Genomic DNA, 19,403 nt, shown 5'->3' with positions numbered 1-19,403 from the left:
TTGTTATAAGATCTTTAAGAGCCCCCCAATAAAATTATATACATAACTACATAGAATATATACATATAATTATACAGAATATATAACTATATATCTCTCTATATCTATATTGTCCTGGTGATCTACTTCCTAAAAAAGCAGCCATTGAAAGCCCTCTGGAGCACAGTCCTACTTGACCATGCCAGGGCAGCCATGAGTTGGAATCAATGCTATGGTAACTGAAAAACATAGATGTGTATTAATGATCTCCAAGTGTTGCTGAGTTTCAATTCATCCATTGTATGGGCTACTGAGTTCATTCTGACTCATAGCAACACTATAGGATGGAGCAGAGCTGCCCCACAGGGTTTACAGAACTGTAGTCTCCATGGAAGCATACTGCCACATCTTTCTCTTGAAGCCATTGGTGGGTTCAAACCACTGACCTTTTGGTTAGTAGCCTAGCACTTAACCACTGCATCCCAAGGGTTCCCTCACACAGTTAGTAGTTGTGTTAAGCACTGTTCGGGATTGAATTGTGCTCCTCCAAAATAGGTGTACTGCCTATTCCTGTGGGTGTAATTCCATTTGGGATTGGGTGCTCTTTGTTATGTTAATAAGGCAGTATCAGTGTAGGGTGGTGGTGATGGTCCCCAGTTGAAAACCACCAGCAGCTCAGGAGAAAGACTGGGCTTTCTACTCCGTCCAGGGGTCCTCAAACTTTTTAAACAGAGGGCCAGTTCACTGTCCCTCAGACCCGTTGGAGGGCCGGACTATAGTTTTTTAAAAAAGATGAACAAATTCCTATGCACACTGCACACATCTTATTTTGAAGTAAAAAAACAAATGGGACAAAAACACCCGGCGGGCTGGATAAATGTCCTCGGCAGGCCGCATGTGGCCCGCGGGTGGTAGTTTAAGGACGCCTGCAACAGTCTCAGAAGCGCACCAGAGGCTTGCAGTGAGTCAGCACTGGCTGGATGGCAGTGAGTTTGGCGTTTCTGAGTGTAGTGTGTCTTAAACCAATGTCTTCGGAGCTACAGTAGAACCTGGGAAGCGTCTGTGTTTCCCTCTGTGAGTCTTAAGGTGACAAGTGAGACCCCACTCTCAAATGCAATTTATTATATAGAGCGAGTTATACTCTGTACTTATGGACCGCAGTGAATCAGAAGTAACGACAGCGAGCAACACTTTACCGATCTGTTCCAAATTGTATGATTAGGAAAGCTAGGACAATAACGGATTCGAAAAGTAGTAAGAGCTTTTAAATGGGACCTAATGCACATACTGGAGGCCCTAGTCAGCAGAGCCTTCTGCCCAACCAACAGGCTCAATGGTCCACGCCTCCACTGGTAAGCGCTTCTCAAAGGGGTTTCACATTTCCACGAGTTTCCCCCTAGCCTCGCCGGAAGCTAGAACTTCCTGCAGGGGGCGCCCGAACATCCGCCCGGTAAGATGAAACACTACATTTCCCAGAAGGACGCGCGCCGCCGACCGACTTCCGGAATCCTAGGACGGAATGGCGGCGTCCCAGGAGCACGGTTCTCCGGCTGGAGCCCCGGAGCCGCCGGTGGAGGAGGAGGACGCTAAGACGTTTAAAGATCTGGTGAGGGTCGATGACTAGCTTCTCTGACCGCGCAAGGCGGAGTCCGGGCGCCGTGGAGCCCGGCGGCAGCGTGCGGGAGCGGCCGGGCCTACGTTAGGCTTCCCTGGAAGAGCAGACGCGTGGCTTCCGACGCGCGTCCCCAGCTGGGTTCGGGTGGCGGGAGGGCTGCCGGGCCCCGAGAGACCCCGTGGGCACTTCACCAGGAGAGCCTACCGGTGACAGGTCAGCCTTTGGAGTCAGATTAAGAAGGTTTGCAACTTGATCATCACGTACTACGTAGGCAAATCACGAGACCTCTCGGCGTCTCCGTGGCCACCTCTGCAGGTTGAGGATGCTCTATCTGACACAAGTGTTGTGCGGGTTAAATGAGATAATACGCATAAAGTCTTGAGCCACGCCCTCTGGCACTCCTGGTGAAAGAGCGGGCTCTGAGTAGGTGCACAGTAAATACCTTTGGGTTCAAAGTGTGAGCAGTGCACGTGTGGGTCTGTCATGTACGGAGGAGCAGGGTGAGGGGTCGCTGCCGCTTGCTCAGTGGTGCTTCTCTGAATTGTAAGGGTGTGACCGACGTGTTGTGCGAAGCTTGTGACCAGCTGGGATGGAAGAAGCCCACGAAGATCCAGGTGGAAGCTATTCCTTTGGCTTTACAAGGTGGGTTGAAACTGATCCCGTGGAATGGGTGTTGTTGGGTGCCCTCCTGCGGTTGGTTCTAACTCTTAGCGACCCTACATGCAAGAATGAAACCCTGCCCAGTCCTACACCATCCCCTCAGTTGTTAGGTTTGATGCTTTTATTGCAGCCACTGTGTCAATCCATCTCCTCGAAGGGCTTACTCTTTTTCACTGACACCTACTATGCATGATGGTACACACCACGTTACTCAAATACTCAACATTTTTTCTCTTTTTAAAATCTTTTTATTGGGAGCTCGTACAACTCTTATCACCATCCATCCATCCATCCATCCATCCATTGTGTCAAGCACATTTGTACACATGTGGCCATCATCATTCTTAAAACATTTGCTTTCTACATTTCCCTTGGTATCAGCTCCTCATTTTTATCCTCCCTCATGAACCCTTGATAATATATAAATTATTATTTTGTCATGTCTTACACTGTCCGATGTCTCCCTTCACCCACTTTTGTGTTGTCCATCCCTCTGGTTATATGTACCTTGTGATCAGTTCTCCCTTTCTACCCCACCTTCCTTTACCCTCTCCTGGTATGGCTACTCTCACTATTCGCCCTGAGGGGTTCATCTGTCCTGGATTCCCTGTGCTTCCAGTTCCTCTCTGTACCAGTGTACATCCTCTGGTCTAGCCGGATTTGTAAAGTAAAATTGGGATCATGATAGTTGGGGGAGGAAGCATTAAAGAACTAGAGGAAAGTTGTATGTTTCATCATTGCTACACTGCACCCTGACTGGCTGGTGGCTCCTCCCCACCACCCTTCTGTAAGGGGATGTCTGCTTGCCTACAGATGGGCTTTGGGTCCCCAATCTGCACTCCCCCTCATTCACAACGATATGATATGATTTTTTTTGTTCTTTGATGCCTGATCCCTTTGACACCTCGTGATCATACAGGCTGGTGTGCTTCTTCCATGTGGGCTTTGTTGCTTCTCAGCTAGATGGCTAATTGTTTATCATCAAGCTTAATCCCAATCTTAAAGACTGGGGCCTTTAAGGCCCCAGTCACTATATCTTTTGATAGCCGGGTACCATCAGCTTTTGTCACCACATTTGCTTATGAACCCTCTTTGTCTTCAGTGATTGGGTCGGGAAGGTGAGCGTCATGGAATGCCAGTTTAATAGAACAAAATGTTCTTGCATTGAGGGAGTATTTGAGTGGAGGCCAATGTCCATCTGCTACCTTAATACTAAACCTATACATATATGCACATAGATCTATTCCTCATCCTTATATATAAATATATTTACATATATACATACCTGTAGTTAGACCTCTATAAATGCCCTTTACCTCCTAGTTCTTTCCTCTATTTCCTTTTATTTTTCTCTTGTCCCACTATCATGCTCAGTCTTCATTTGGGTTTTAGTAATTCCTCTTAGTTACATTGCCCTTGATCAACCCTACCAGGCCTCCTACACCCTCCTTGCCATTGATTTTGGATCATTTGTTGTTCCCTTATCCCTGGGTTTGTTAACACCACTTCCTTTCCCCCACCCGCTCTTCTCCCATGTCCCCCTGGAACCTTTGGTCCTGTTGTTGTTTTCTCATTCAGATTGTTTCTCTTCCTATCTCATCTAGGTAGACCTGTAGAGATAATAATGTGCACAAAAATAAGACAGAACAAAGAAAGCAACAAAAAACCAATGACAAAAAAAGAAAAGCCTGTAAATAGTTCAAGGTCTGTTTGTTGACCTTTGTGGGTGTTTTCTGGTCGAATCTGATGGGGTGCCACACCCTGTCCCAAAGTCTATTTTTGGTGTTCCCTCAGGACTTCCTTGCTCTAAATATTCAACATTTTGGAGAGCTGTTGCCTGCACATTTCAAGGGAAATAAGTCAGATTGAATAAGTATGGTGAGAGAATTCAGCAGTGATGCACACCTTTCCTGATTTTTATCCTCTGCACAACTCCATGTACAAGTTGTGCAGGAGCACAATGATGTGTTCTGGAAATCCCATTCTTCTTAAAATTAACCATAGTTTGTTAAGATTCACACAATTGAATGCCTTTGCAAAGTCAAGGAAAAATAAATATCTTTCTTATACTCTGCTTTCAGTCAAAAGTCGTCTGACATCAGCAATGATATCCCTTGTTCCACATCCTCTTCTGAATCTGGCCTGAACCTTTGGCAATTCTCAGGGTACCGCTGCAACTGTTGTTGGATGATCCTCTGCAAAATTTCACTTGCATGTGATATCAATGATTCTGTCTTCCAAATTTCCTGGCATAGACGAATCAGTGCTTCATCAACTTGTGACATTTTAATTGGTATTTCATCAGTGTATGCCAGCTCACTTTTGGCTAATGCTTCAGTGCAGCTTGGACTTCTTCCTTCAATACCATAGGTTCTTGCTCATATGCTACCTCTTGACATGGTTGACTATTGACTAGTTCTTTTGGGTAAGGTGACTGTATTCATTCAGCTTCTTTTGATTAATTAAACATATAATCAAGATGCATTGATTATTGATGATTAGGATTCTAAAGTTGGAAACAGAGGAAGGAACACTAGTTAGAAAATAGGCCCTCCTGGTAGGGCTTGATCAAACCAAGGGGAATTACTGAAACCCAAATGAAGGCTGAACATGATAGTGGGACAAGAGGAAAGTAAAAGGAAATAGAGGAAAGAACTAGGAGGCAAAGGACATTTATAGAGGTCTAACTACAGGTATGTACATAAGTAAATATATATATGAGGATATAGAAATAGATCTACATACATGCATTTATAGGTTTAGTATTAAGGTAGCAGATGGACATTGGGCCTCCACTCGAGTACTCCCTCAATGCAAGAACTTTTTGTTCTATTAAACTGGCATTCCATGATGCTCCTTCCCGACCCAATCACTGAAGACAAAGAGGGTGCATAAGGAAATGTGAAAAAAGCTGATGGTGCCTGGCTATTTCAAGATATAGCGTCTGGGATATTAAAAGCTCGAAGAAAAACAAGCAGTCATCTAGCTGAGAAGCAACAAAGCCCACATGGAAGAAACACATCAGCCTGTGTGATCACGAGGTGTCCATGGGATCAGGTATCAGGCATCAAAGAACAAAAAAATCATGTCAAAGCCCACATGGAAAAAGCACATCAGCCTGTGTGATCGCGAGGTGTCCATGGGATCAGGTATCAGGCATCAAAGAACAAAAAATCATAATTGTGAATGAGGGGGAGTGCGGAGTGGGGACCCAAAGCTCATCTGTAGGCAACTGGACATCCCCTTACAGAAGGGTGGCAGGGAGGAGACGAGCCAGTCAGGGTACAGTGTAGCAATGATGAAACATACAACTTTCCTCTAGTTCCTAAATGCTTCCCCCACCCCACTGTGATGACCCCAGCTCCACCTTACAAATCTGGCTAGAGCAGAGGATGTACACTGGTACAGCTAAGAACTGGAAACACAGGGAATAGGACATGAACCCCTCAGGACCAACAATGAGAGTAGCTATCCCAGGAGGGTAAGGGGAAGGTGGGGTAGAAAGGGAGAACCAATCACAAGGATCTACATATAGGCCCCTCCCAGGGGGATGGACAACAGAAAAGTGGGTGAGGGGAGATATCAGACAGTATAAGACATGACAAAGTTATAATAATTTATAAATTATCAAGGGTTCGTGAGGGAGGGTGGGAAGGGAGGAGAAAAATGAGCTGATAAGTGCTCAAGTAGAATGAAAATGTTTTGAGATGGGGGAACTGATTACAAGGATCTACATGTGACCTCCTCCCTGGGGGACGGACAACAGAAAAGTGGGTGAAGGGAGACATCAGACAGGGCAAGATATGACAAAATAATTATAAATTATCAAGGGTTCATGAAGGAGGGGAGAGCGGGGAGGGAGGGGAAAAAGGAGGACCTGATGCCAGGGGCTTAATTGGAGAGCAAATGTTTTGAAAATGATGAGGGCAATGAATGTACAGATGTGCTTTACACAGTTGATGTATGTATGGTTTGTGATAGGAGTTGCATGAGCCCCTAATAAAACGATTTAAAAAATGTTTTGAGATTGATGATGGCTACAAATGTATAAATGTGCTCGACACGATGGATTATGGATTGTGATAAGAGTTGTACAAGCCCCAATCAAATGATTTTTAAAAAAATGAAGAAAATGATAAGAAAAGAAAAGGACCTTGGTGATAGAAATCAAGCTGGAGGTCACTTGGTAGAATTTTGCAAGACCAACAGCTTTTTCGTTGCCAATACCTTTTTCCAATGCTACAAAGGCAACTATGTAGGTGGTGGTCTCCAGTCGGCCTCCACAGAAACCCAACTACATCTGTGGGAAGAGGTACCGGAGAAGCTCAGTATCAGCCGCTAAAACAAGTCCCAGGGCCAACTGTGAAACACCAGGAATTTCTCACATGTAAGCTCAGACTGAAGAAGTGAAACACTTTCTGAGAGCCAAAATGTGAACTGAATCTATCCAACTTGAATTCTGAGAACATGTCAAGAACAGATCTGACACACTGAACACTAGTGACAGAGACCTGCTGAGCTGCGGGAGGACATCAGGACCACTCAGAAAGAAAGCCAAGGGTCATTGAAAAGACAGCACAGAAAGACATCAGTGTGGCTGTCAGGAGATGTGTGATTTCCTCTTCATCGCAGAGTTGCTAAGGCACGTGGGGGAAATGCGGAGGGCAAAGGGCTGAAAACATTTTTTTTTTCTTAAACCTTTTATTAGGGACTCATGCAACTCTTATCACAATCCATACATGTACATATATCAATTGTATAAAGCACACCTGTACACTCTTTGCCCAAATCATTTTCAGAGCATTTGCTCTCCACTTAAGCCCTTTGCATCAAGTCCTCTTTTTTTCCCTCCCTCCCCGCTTCCCCCTCCCTCATGAGCCCTTGATAATTTATAAATTGTTATTTTGTCATATCTTGCCCTGTCCCACGTCTCCCTTCACCCCTTCACATGTAGATCCTTGTAATCAGTACCCCCTTTCCAACCTACTCACCCTCTACCCTCCCAGTATCGCCCCTCACACCCCTGGTCCTGAAGGTATCATCCGCCCTGGATTCCCTGTGCTTCCAGCTCCTATCTGCACCAGTGTACATCCTCTGCTCTATCCAGACTTGTAGAATTCGGATCATGGTAGTGGGGGAGGGGAGGAAGCATTTAGGAACTGGAGGAAAGCTGTATTCTTCATCGGTGCTACGCCACACCCGAGAACATTTCAAAGAGCAGCTCTAGAAGACCCGAGTCCAAGTCATAGTGAAATGAGCCGAGACCTAGAGTTAGAAATCCACAGAGGAAGAACGCGCTCAGCATGGCTTAAACCGAAACTCCAAGTCTCCGAAAAGATCGGACAGAATATTGCCTGATGCGGGAAGCATCCAAAGAAGTTGGAAAGAACACAAGAGGACTTGTGTTAGGTGTTGGCAGTGTGGCAGATGACAAACAGTATTGTCTGTCATGGGGCCTAGGCATGCTAGTGAACTTCACACCGACGCTAATATTGAAAAGGCTTAGGGGTTTTGAGAAGAGAAGAGGAGATGATTAAGAAAAATGAATCAGCCGCACAAAGGGAGTGTTGCTTTGAGGGGTATCATGAACACAGTGTACATTCCAGCTGTGGGCAGTGGATGCTGCTCACTGCTGCATGAGTCAGAGTGTGAGTGCTTGTGCGCCCGTCTGCTATGAGACCACACTGTGTCATTAGAGAAGCTAGGATTTCCTGGGTAGAAGGTGCCTTCTTTTTCTTCTAGGCCGTGATATCATTGGGCTGGCGGAAACGGGCTCTGGGAAGACGGGGGCCTTTGCTCTGCCCATATTGAATGCGCTGCTGGAGACGCCCCAGCGTCTGTTTGCCCTGGTCCTCACCCCGACGCGGGAGCTGGCCTTTCAGATCTCCGAGCAGTTCGAAGCTCTGGGCTCCTCCATTGGGGTACAGACCGGTGAGTGCATGGGCGCAAAGGAGCCTGAGTGAATGGGTGGACCGTTCTGTTCAGGTTAAGTTCTCGGTCCGACAGCTGACTTGCTGTCTCAGCTTTGAGGATCGTTTAATTCTTAGAGAAGAGGGAAATTTCAGTAGATAATGTAGCATTGGCTTTAAAAGACCATTAATGGGCAAGTGGGGCAAATGAAGGATCTCTCTCTCTCTCTCTTTTTTTTTTTTAATATTTCTGCAGCCGTGATTGTAGGTGGAATTGATTCAATGTCCCAATCTCTGGCCCTGGCGAAAAAACCGCATGTGGTGATAGGTGAGTAATTGGTTAGAGCAAAACACATTGGCAATGATGATTGGAGAATGCCTATCAATATTGGGTATAATTTACTTGTATGGAAAAACTCTGGGGAGCAGCTTTTCATAACTGATTAATTAAAAAAAATTCACGGAATAAATAACTATTTCTTAAACATTGCTGTTTCCCTCTCTTGTGGTAGCAACCCCCGGTCGACTGATTGACCATTTGGAAAACACAAAAGGCTTCAACTTAAGAGCTCTCAAATACTTGGTCATGGATGAGGCCGACAGAATTTTGAATATGGATTTTGAGACAGAGGTAAGTTCTCCGTCTCCTTCCTCTTCTTAGAGCATCCCAGGGGCCTCCCAACCTCTGGCCCGTTGCAATGAACCTCACAGAGGTTCTCACCACACCGGTAGCAGCTCATTTAAACATCCCTGCGGCCCTTCACGGTGTCCAGGCTTCTAAAGAAAATAATCGGAGAAAACTTCAACACTTGAGAGACGAGAACTCTCAAAGCCAGGTTTTCTTTTCCTTTTGAGCTCTGTATCTCCCATGCACCTACAATGTCTTCGTCTTCTTTAGTGACCTGTCGTCGTAACTTCAGTATCACGTGGTAGAGTGCAACTAACTTTCCCTCTTTTTGAGATGAGCTGTAACCTACTCATTCAAAAGGTTATTTTCTCGGAATGACATTTTGTGTGTGTGTTTTACAACCATTTGGGATAATAACAAATGGTAAATATTAAGTAAATTTTAGCGTAACTGAATTGAATTTTCTAATATACCCAAGTGATGCCAGAGGGATGTGGATAGGTTGCTAATCTCGCTCTACCTAGAGGGACTGCAGGTATCTACTCTAAATGTGTATTCTCTCCTCCCTGTAATTTAGGTTGATAAGATCCTCAAAGTGATCCCCCGAGACCGGAAAACATTCCTCTTCTCTGCGACCATGACCAAGAAGGTGACCTTGGATTACTGTGCTCTCCTCTATAAGAACTGATCAATAGCAACAACTAATGAAGATAACAGCGTGAAAAATAAAAACAGCATTGAGGAATCAGTGTACTATTCTAGATTTTCTTTCTTCAGGTGCAAAAACTTCAGCGAGCAGCTTTGAAGAACGCCGTGAAATGTGCCGTTTCCTCTAAATACCAGACTGTTGAGAAATTACAGCAATATTACCTTTTTATTCCTTCCAAGTTCAAGGTGAAGTATTTGCTGTGACTGCGCCTGCCTTTCTCACCCCTTCCTCACCAAGGCATCTGACAGCCAGGGGTCAGCCCTGATCTAGCTACGAGCTGTGGTTCAGACTTGGTTGCTCTTGTTTTGGCTTCAGGGTACATGGTGTGCATATGTGCATCGCCGATGAGCCAAGCATCCTGGAATTCACAGTATATTAACCCGTAGTAATGCTGTCAGGGTGTGATGGTGAACTGCTCTAACTGCATCGTTTACTGTGTGGTCTGCAGCTTTCTCATTAGACTAGTCTGTGTGTGACCTAAAGTGTTTCCTGATGGCTGTCCATACATCTTGAGCTTGGCAGCAGGCTTATGTGCAATGCGTGGCTCACTAAGAAATGCAGACCTGGCCAGAGGAATTGGGAATCAACTCTAGGCTCAGTCTTTTCTGCAGTTTCTATGTCTGGGCCCCTGCCCCCTTCCTCCCCCTGACGCAACATGTTTTGGGTTTGTGACATAGGATACCTACCTGGTGTATATCCTAAACGAGTTGGCTGGGAACTCCTTCATGATATTCTGCAGCACCTGCAACAATACTCAGAGAACCGCTCTGCTCCTCCGGAATCTTGGGTTCACTGCCATCCCCCTCCACGGACAGATGAGCCAGGTAAGGGTCCCTCGGCTTTGTTAGCTGTGACCTGGCAGCTGAGAAAAAGAAGCCTCGCAGTAGATGCTCAGCAAGGGAAACACCTGTTGTCTGCTCTACTTTGGAGGGGCGTTGAAGTGTTGCTCTGTGTGAATGATGCATGCATCCTCCTCTCAGGAGACTCAGATTTTGAAGCACTCCATCGGTAGATGTGTGGCGCAGGGGCTGTTGACTTGATTTCGTCAGCCCTAGCTTGATGGCATTTCCTGGTCTTTCATAAGTTATTTCCATTTACTTTTCTAGCCTGTTGAACCATCTCTAGTTCACGTTACTATTTTCTAGTCTTTAAGTATTTTTTTTGCTCTTTCCTGTTTTCTGCTTTGGGTCATGAAGCCCCAGCCTAGACTTGCTGGGGAAGAAAGACATCCACAAGCAGTTTCCATCTCTTGGTTCTTGTAGCTGAGTGGTCTCTTCCATGTGGCATGGGCTTAGAGTTCAAGATTCCCCAGTGTTCCGAGATTAAGATTCTTCTCATTTAATCTTCTCTTTTTTTCCCTCCTCGTCACCTCAGACCAAGCGCCTAGGATCCCTTAACAAATTCAAGGCGAAAGCTCGTTCCATTCTTCTAGCCACTGACGTCGCCAGCCGCGGCTTAGATATTCCTCATGTGGATGTTGTGGTCAACTTTGACATTCCCACCCATTCCAAGGTGAGTCCTGCTGCCAGCTTGACGTGTAGTCCCTAGACCCGTGGCATCGAGCCGTTCGCACTCCTGGCGACCCTACAGGGCAGAGCAGGACTGCTTCCTGGGGTTTCTGAAGTTGTACATCTTTACAGGAGTAGAAAGCCTCTGCTTTCTCCTGAGGAGCAACTGGTGGATTTGAACTGCCAACCTTTCAGTTAGCAGCCCAACACGTAACGCATTAGGCCATGGCTCCTCTCTAGGCCCAAAGTGTAATGTTGTTATCTGACTTTCCTTAGTTAGAGGAGAGGAGAGAATTTGTTTTTGATTAATTAAAAATATAAAGTAGAACAGCTTTTAATTGACCCATCCTCCTCATCTGGCTGATGTGGTGTTAATCTGACCGTAACGAACGTGCATGAAGTTTGGCAAGAGGGGTGCTTGCATGATGGTAGTTGGAAGGGGTCTGGCACAGCAGAGGCCGATCTGGCTGACCTCATTTCATGAGAAGTGACTGGTCATGGTGCATCGCAGGGCTTCTCAGCCTCACTGCTGCCATTGACCTTGTTTGCTGTGGGAGCTGGCCTGTGTGTTCCAGGGGGCTTCGTGGCATCCCTGGCCTCTGTCCACTAGGTAGCAGCTGGTTGAGAACACCTGATGTGTCTCGGCTTGAACTACTGTTGACAGAAGCCGTTGTCTCATGTGATTTTCTTGGGTGTGTGTCTCCATCCTCCCTTTCGAGGGAGGCGCCGCGGTTCCAAGAAGCCATGCACCTGCAGGTGATCTGTAGTTGGCAGGTGGTCGCACCAGAGCTGTAGCCTAGCTCTGCTGCTCCCCCCTCCCTTTCTCTCCCCAGGATGCTGCTCAGCCCTGGGCTGTGCTTTAGAGCTCGGTCTTTGTGTAAAGGAGAGGAGACCAAGAACACTGAAATTAATTAATCCCTACTAATTGCCTGCTTGTTTCCCCCATTCCCCCATTCCAGCATGGCTCCATTTTGTTTCAGAGACGGAGCTTTTTACGTGTCTCCTGTCTAAATCGAATTTCCGTCCGGTTTTTGTTGTAGGATTACATCCATCGCGTGGGAAGAACGGCTCGGGCGGGGCGCTCGGGCAAGTCTATTACTTTTGTCACGCAGTGAGTAAATCCACATCCCGACAGGGCACGCCACACCAGGCTAAAACGGGGGGCGGGCTCACTCGGACCCTGTTCTGGCATTTATTTTACTATTCACCTTAACCCCCCCGATCCTGTGTGTGTGTGTGTGTGTGTGTTTTTTTAATCATCTGTGAAATAGAAATAATAGCATCTGCCCAGCAGACTTTTGGTAAAGACTGGAGATGATACATGTTGAAAGTCTAGAGTAAAACCACACTCAGTGTCATCGAGTTGGTTACGACTCACAGCGCCCCTGTAAGACGGAACGGCGCTGCCCCGTGGGTTGGGAACCGTAATGCTTGACCTCGGAGTGGCTGCTGCTGGGGAATTGCTGGCTTCGTGGTTGGCGGCCAGAGCCTGACCTCCCGCGCGTGTAGAAGCACACCACTGCTAACTGCTTACTTCCACCTGCCAGGGCTAGCAGTGACCACCCCCTCATTCCGAGAAATTGCAGAATGTCTGCAGGGTTTTAAAGAAAAAACTGTGATACACCCCAGGTTTTCCTGTTAAGCGATCGTTGGCTGGGCCATCTGCAGAAGGTTACACATCACCCAGAGTTCGAAGAGACTCACTAGCATCCCACCATGACTCAAGCGTGGAGCGGGCAGCACCTCAGTTTGGGAATGGACAGGCGTTAGCACTGTCCGTCCAAGCCTCACCTGTTGTCCTTCCCCAGGTATGATGTAGAACTCTTCCAGCGCATAGAACACTTAATTGGGAAGAAGCTGCCTGTCTTTCCCACACAGGACGACGAGGTTATGATGCTGACAGAACGTGTGACGGAAGCCCAAAGATTTGCCCGAATGGTATGCAAGTTACTTGCTTTCTTACTATCTTCTTGACAAGTGCTGACCATGTGCCAAGCACGGTGTTATATGCTAATCATGATAATAAGCAGCACCTGGGTATTTCCTTCTTTTGAATGTAAGGTGAGGAAACTGAGGCATAGAGTTGGTAGGTGATTTGTTTTGGACTCTGCAAGTGCCTGGCTGGGCCAGGGCTTGGACTTACTGTGACGTTCTTAGCTCCTGTTCACGTATCACGCACAGTAAGAAAGAAAACCAATAGCCCAGGGGCCATACAGTCTACCTGTGAACTGTGTGAGCTTGCGGGCAGTTTGTAAATTGAGAGTGATCATACTGGCCTTGAGTACATTAGGATTATGAGAACCAGAGAAGCGAATGTAAGCTGTAGCTTGTCAGGATTGCCAACTACTGGCATAGCGGGGGGAACAGATTCGGAAGGGAGATCCTGCACGTGCTTGCGGTCTGCTACCTGCAGGTTTAGTCTTAGAAGCGGAGAAGCTTTTGCCCATAACGAGTAGCTGGGGGCCAAATTACTTTGCTTTTCTACCTACGTGGAATTCCTTAGTATTTTCTTTATAAGAACATGTGCATTGGGGGGGAAGTTTTAGAAAGTATAGAAAGGATTAGGTTAATAAATGAAATAACATATAAACCACCCCTCCGAGAGAACCATTCATAACATATGCCCCTCCCCTGTTTTTCCTTAACCATAATTAGATTATATCTAATTATATAATTGACATTTTTTCTGTTTCAACAAATAAAAACAATTTCAACAAATACATAAATTTTTTTCTTCTGAAGGAATATTTTTAATTTTTTCCAACAAATATTAAGGAGGTCATTTCTTTTCTTTTTAAAATCATTTTTTTGGGGACTCGTACAACTTTTATCACAATCCATACATACATCCATTGTGTCAAGCACATTTGTACATTTGTCGCCATCATCATTCTCAAAACATTTGCCTTCTACTTGAGCCCTTGGTATCAGCTTCTCATTTTCTCCCTCCCTACCTCCCTTTCTCCCTCATGAACCCGTGGTAATTTATAACTTATTATTTTTTCATGTTTTATATGGACTGATATCTCCCTTCACCCACTTTTCTGTTGTCCAGCCCCTTGGGAGGGAGTTATAGGTAGATCACTGTGATTGGTTCCTCCTATCTCCCCTCACCTTCCCCTTACCCTCCTGGTATGGCTACTCTCAATATTGGTCCAGAGGGGTTTATGTATCCTGGATTTCCTGTGTTTCCAGCTCTTGTCTGTACCTGTGTATATGCTCTGGTCTAGCCAGATTTGTAAGGTAGAATTGGGATCAGGATGGTGGCGTGGTGGTGGGGAGGAGGCATTCAAGAACTAGAGGAAAGTTGTATGATTCTTTGTTGCTAAACTGCACCCTGACTGGCTCATCTCCTCCCCACGACCCTTCTGTAAGGGGATGTCCAATTGCCTACAGATGGGTTTTGGATAGCCACTCCGCACGCCCCCTCATTCACAGTGATAAGATTTTCTGTTTTGGGTCTTTGATGTCTGATATCTGATCCTATCGACACCTCGTGATCGCCCAGGCTGGTGTGCTTCCTCCATGTGGGCTTGGTTGCTTCTCAGCTAGATGGTCGCTTATTTATCTTCAAGTCTTTAAGACCAATGGAATAATTTCTTAATGGATGCAAAATATTTCTTTAGACTTCGTAGCATGACTTCCATCGATGAGTTTTCGTAGTTATTACACTTGTTATTTTAACCAAGGCAGTGTTGAGCAACCTAGTATGTTTAGCTTGCATACTTGTCTTAGTAGATTACGTTTCTAGAAGTAGAATCATTGGGCCAAGAAGTAAATTGTGCTTGTTGGCGGCCATCGTGTTGATTCCAACTCACAGCAACCTCATCTGACAAAGTGGGACTTCCCGTGGGGTTTCTCCTGTGAGTTGAATTAGGCGCAATAGGACCAAGAACAGCAGCAGCAGCGACCTCAGCACCAACAGTCTCTACGGAGTCAGGTTGCCTGGTCTGGCACCCATAGAATCTAGGGTGGGTTTGAACTGCTAACCCTTCAGTTAGTGTCTGAGCACTTAACCATTTGTATTACACAAGGAGTGCATGAACACCAAAAACCAAACCCACTGCCATCAAGCAGATGGTGACTCTTAGAAATGTTTAGGGCATAGAACTGCTACTAGGGTTTCTGATGGTGTTCCTCCTTGTGGCGACAGACTCCTCTCTTCCATCCTGGTCCTGGTGGGCGTGCGCAGCTGGCGAGTTTGGACTGTTAGCAGACCAGTACTTGGCTCACATCACCACCAGGAGTGTGCAGTTAAAATCGGAATTCATACAAAATGGGAAATGAAAATCTTCCCCTCCTCTCCCCAGAAGTTGTATTTATAATTTACGCTGTCAGTGTACTCTGTGTGAATTTCCCACACCTTAGTCACACTGGGATGACCATTCCCTTCAGTCTCTTAGGTGCCGGTGCTTGCTTATTGCTGTGATTTTCTTGTGTCTAATGGGTGGTAAGTTAACATCCTTGCTTATTAGCAGCTGGGTTTTTCCTGTTCCCGGGGGAATAAGGCGTTCACTCAGTGTGTGTGTGATCTTGAGGAGAGACTAGAATGTGATCTCCTCCGAGAGTAACTTGCTCCCTATCCCGCCCTCTGTTTTCCTCTAGGAGCTCAGGGAGCACGGAGAAAAGAAGAAACGCTCACGAGAGGATGCTGGGGACAACGATGACACGGAGGGTGCCATTGGTGTCAGGAACAAAGTGGCTGGAGGGAAAATGAGAAAACGGAGAGGCCGTTAGTCACTGTGGCGGAGACTCAGGGTTGCGGTGTGCTCGGTAAACGGGCACTGAAGAACGGGCCGGGCCGCCGCCAGCGGCCTCCCAGCTGCTCAGCGAACCCACTGCTCGTCCCGTTCTTGGCGGGAGTCTCGTGCCTGCAGAGCAGAGGCCTGCCGTGCTGAGCTGTGACTGTGGGTGTGCTCCGCCCTCGGCTCTCTGCCCCTGAGGTGTGCACCTCTTACACGTCACGCCCGTTACCATTTTCTCCCGCAAGCCAAGGACTGTGGTGAAGCCAATGCGCTGTGGTTACGAAGAGGGGGATCCCGCTTTATCCATCATCCTGGATGTACCTTGGCTGCAGCTATAAAATGGTGATATTTAAGGCTTCTCAGGTTGGGCTTTATTAGCGCTGATATGAAATAGTAATAAATTTACTTATTTTTAAAAAGACTCGAACTTCTCGAGGACCTTAGTTTTATTTTTTAATTTATAAAAATATCATTTTATTGTGGGCTCCTACAGCTCTAATCACAATATATATATATATATTTACATACATTGTGTCAGTAGCTACATCTTGAAGGACATTTTACATGGGCACAGGCTGCACTCTCTGCTTCATTACTCTTTTACTCACACACGTATACCCCTCTCTCTCTTAAAAAAAAACTTTTATTGGGGGCTCTTACATCTCTTATAATCCATAAATTTATCTAGTGTGTCTTGCACATATGCTGCCATCATTTTCAAAGCATTTTCTTCCCACTTGAGCCCCTGATATCAGCTCCCCATTTCTTCCCCCTCCTTTCACTGCCCGCCTCCACGAACCCTTGATAAGTTATAGATGATTATTTTCATATCTTACATTGTCCTCTCTCGCCTCTCACCTACTTTTCCTTTGTTCATCCCCCTGGGAGGGGGCTATAGGCTGATCCTTGTGATCGATTCCCCCTTCTCCCCCCACCCTCCCCTAATCCTCCTGGTATCTCTACTCTCCTTGTTGGCCCTGAGGGGCTTATCCTGGATTCCCTGTGTTCCGAACTCATCTGTTCTGGTTTAATCCGATTTTTAAAGTAGAATTGAGGTCATGATAGGGGAGAGGAAACATTAACTAGAGAAAAGTTGTGTTTCATCGGTGCTATACTGCACCCTGACTGGCTCATCTCTTCCCTGCGACCCCACTGTGGGGGTGTCCAGCTGTCTACAGATGGGCATTGGGTCTCCACTCCATGCCCCACCTCTCATTCACTTTGGGTATGATTTTGTTCTGGGTCTTTGATGCCTGACACCTGATCCCATCGACACCTCATGATCACACAGGCTGGTGTCCTTCCATGTGGGCTTTGTTACTTCTCAGCTTGATGACTGTTTGTTTATTTTTCAGGCCTTTAAGACCCCAGATGCTATATCTTGATAGCCGGCATCCTCAGCTTCCTTCACCATATTTGCTTATGCACCTATTTGTCTTCAGTGATCGTGTCGGAAAGGGGAGCATCACAGAATATTGGATTGTTAGAACAAAGTGTTCTTGTGTTGAGGGAATACTTGAGTTGAGGCCCCATGTCCATCTGCAACTTTAATTCTTAACATATAGATATGAGTACATAGTTCTATTCCCCTCATTATATATGTATGCACATATGTACATACCTGTATTTAGACCTCTATAAATGTCCTTTGCCTCCTAGTTATTTCAGCTATTTCCTTTTACTTTCCTCTTGTCCCACCATCATGTTCAGCCTTCATTTGGGTTTAGTAATTCCTTGCTGTTACATTGCCCTTGATTAAGCCCCACTATGCCCTCTCCATTGATTTTAGTTCACTTGTTGTTCCCTTATCCCTGGGTTGGTTCTCTTCCCACCCCCTTCCTTTCTCCCACCTCCCTTTCTCCCATATCCCTCCGGAACCATTGGTCCCGTTCTTCTCATCTCCAAATTATTTGTCCTGCCTATCTTCTCTAGACAGACATGCCAGATACATTAATAAGTGCAAAAACCAGGCAAAGCCAAATAAAACAACAAGGGAAGTCAAGACCAATAAAACAACAACCAAAAAACAACAGAAAGCCACGGACAAAAATGGAAGAGCCTATAAATAGTTCAAGGTCAGGCGAAGGGAGACGTTGGACAGTGTAAGATACGACAAAATAATTGATAAATTATCAAGGGTTCATGCAGGGAGTGGGGAAAAAATGAGGACCTGATGCCAGGGACTTAAGTGGAGAGCAAATGTTTTGAGAATGATGAGGGCAACGAATGTACAAATGCGCTTGACACAATGGATGTATGGATTGTGATGAGTTGTATGAGTCCCTAATAAAATGATTTTTAAAAATTAAAAAAAAAAAGATAAAAAGTTCAAGGTCCGGTTGTTGTCCTTTACGAGTGTTCTCCAGTTGAGTGATGGGGAGCCATACTCGGTCTCCAAAGTCTATTTGTGGTACTCCCCAGGCACTCCATCACTGTGCTCCCCTTCCTGTTCTGCTGCAGAACCTTAGTGTTCACCCAGCATGATGGGGTCAGATTGTGCACAGTTCCTGCACTGTCTCCACTGTGTCTCCCACAGCCCTATGGTTTAGTGAGGGATGGCGTGTCTCATGGTGGGGTCGGCCCTACGAGAACCTTCGTTTTAAAGGGCTCTGTAGATTATTAAGTAAAGCGTTGTTAATGGGTGAGAAACTGGCAGTTACTTAGCAAATCCATTGGTTGTCCTTAATTTAAAGGAAAGCGTCATGACTAATGAAATCAACAAAGTCCCTATTTAAAGATGTTTTGCATGGGAGTGGAGCAAAGTCCATCAGTAAAATTGCAAGTCTTTATTTCCGGATTGAAAAATAAGTTCACCCCTCAGGTCTGGTTGGTTCAGCGAGGGCTTAGTTCTTTACGCAGATTCTTCAATCCTCAGGTGACTAGAGGGAAATGAATGCCTCAGGAAAAGGGTAATTCCCAGACCCACTCATCTGCTTGTCATTGAGGCCCTTTTGCTTTTCCCACCCTCCCTGGTGGGTGACGATCCAGGACGGATAGAGCCAGTGCTGAGCGCTGGCATAGGGGCTGCGAGGGACAGAGGGCTGGATGGAAATCGAACAACTTTGAACATGCCACCATGCACAGTCGTTACACATTCTTGGAGTCCATCCCAACTCCCAAGGACCCTCTGCAGGACAGGTAGGACAGCCCTGTGGATTTCTGACACTGGAACTCCTGAAGGGCGTGGGAAGCCTCAGCTTTCTGCCCGCAGAGCAGCCGGTGGTTTCCAAGTGCAGACCTCGTGGTCAGCAGCCACAGCCGCGGGGCGGCCGCCTCTGCCCAGACAGAAGATGCCTGATAACATTGGTTGAAGATCGTTTTCCTCGATGTGGCTCCGAAACGGCAGAACCAAGGTGGAGAGGTTGTGAAGAATTAGGGAGGTGCTTTCCGAGTGGGTGTAATTTGGGGGTTTCCTTTGGACGCATGAAGTGAATGAAAGTAGATGTCAGTAAGGTTCTCGGTTGGAGTCCACAGTTGGCTGGCCGCAGACCTTCTCCCTCCTCCCTCGGCAGCTGACCCTGGTCAGGCAGGGTTTGGGAGCTAATGGACTCTCAGGGCGTGGCTGCTGCTTAGGGTGTTTCTGTGTGGGAGACAGCTAGCAGAGGCAGAAGGCGATCAGAAAAAGGATGTGAGAACCAGGCGGGAGAAGA

The 19,403-nt window shown here is 46.3% G+C and overlaps 1 protein-coding gene across 1 annotated transcript; it reads left to right on the top strand.

Moving 5' to 3' along the window:
* Positions 1–1,447: 1,447 nt before the first annotated feature.
* Positions 1,448–16,174, top strand: DDX47 (DEAD-box helicase 47). The gene is made up of 12 exons (XM_075552039.1): positions 1,448–1,585; positions 2,143–2,236; positions 7,997–8,185; positions 8,420–8,491; positions 8,676–8,794; positions 9,369–9,440; positions 9,569–9,685; positions 10,178–10,324; positions 10,875–11,012; positions 12,049–12,119; positions 12,817–12,946; positions 15,614–16,174. The coding sequence occupies exons 1-12, from the start codon at positions 1,499–1,501 to the stop codon at positions 15,743–15,745; spliced, it is 1,368 nt and encodes a 455-aa protein (XP_075408154.1). The 5' UTR covers positions 1,448–1,498; the 3' UTR covers positions 15,746–16,174.
* The last annotated feature ends 3,229 nt before the right edge of the window (positions 16,175–19,403 follow it).

This window comes from Tenrec ecaudatus, chromosome 6, assembly GCF_050624435.1.
Source record: "Tenrec ecaudatus isolate mTenEca1 chromosome 6, mTenEca1.hap1, whole genome shotgun sequence".
Taxonomy (NCBI): Eukaryota; Metazoa; Chordata; class Mammalia; order Afrosoricida; family Tenrecidae; genus Tenrec; species Tenrec ecaudatus.
Note: the sequence above shows the minus strand (reverse complement) of the source record. Positions and strands in the feature narration are given on the sequence as shown.

Coding starts and splice junctions, on each gene's coding strand:
- DDX47 (XM_075552039.1), top strand. CDS start 1,499: ATGGCGGCGTCCCAGGAGCACGGTTCTCCGGCTGGAGCCCCGGAGCCG. Junction 1,586..2,142: donor CTAAGACGTTTAAAGATCTG/GTGAGGGTCGAT, acceptor CTGAATTGTAAG/GGTGTGACCGACGTGTTGTG. Junction 8,492..8,675: donor AAAACCGCATGTGGTGATAG/GTGAGTAATTGG, acceptor CTCTTGTGGTAG/CAACCCCCGGTCGACTGATT.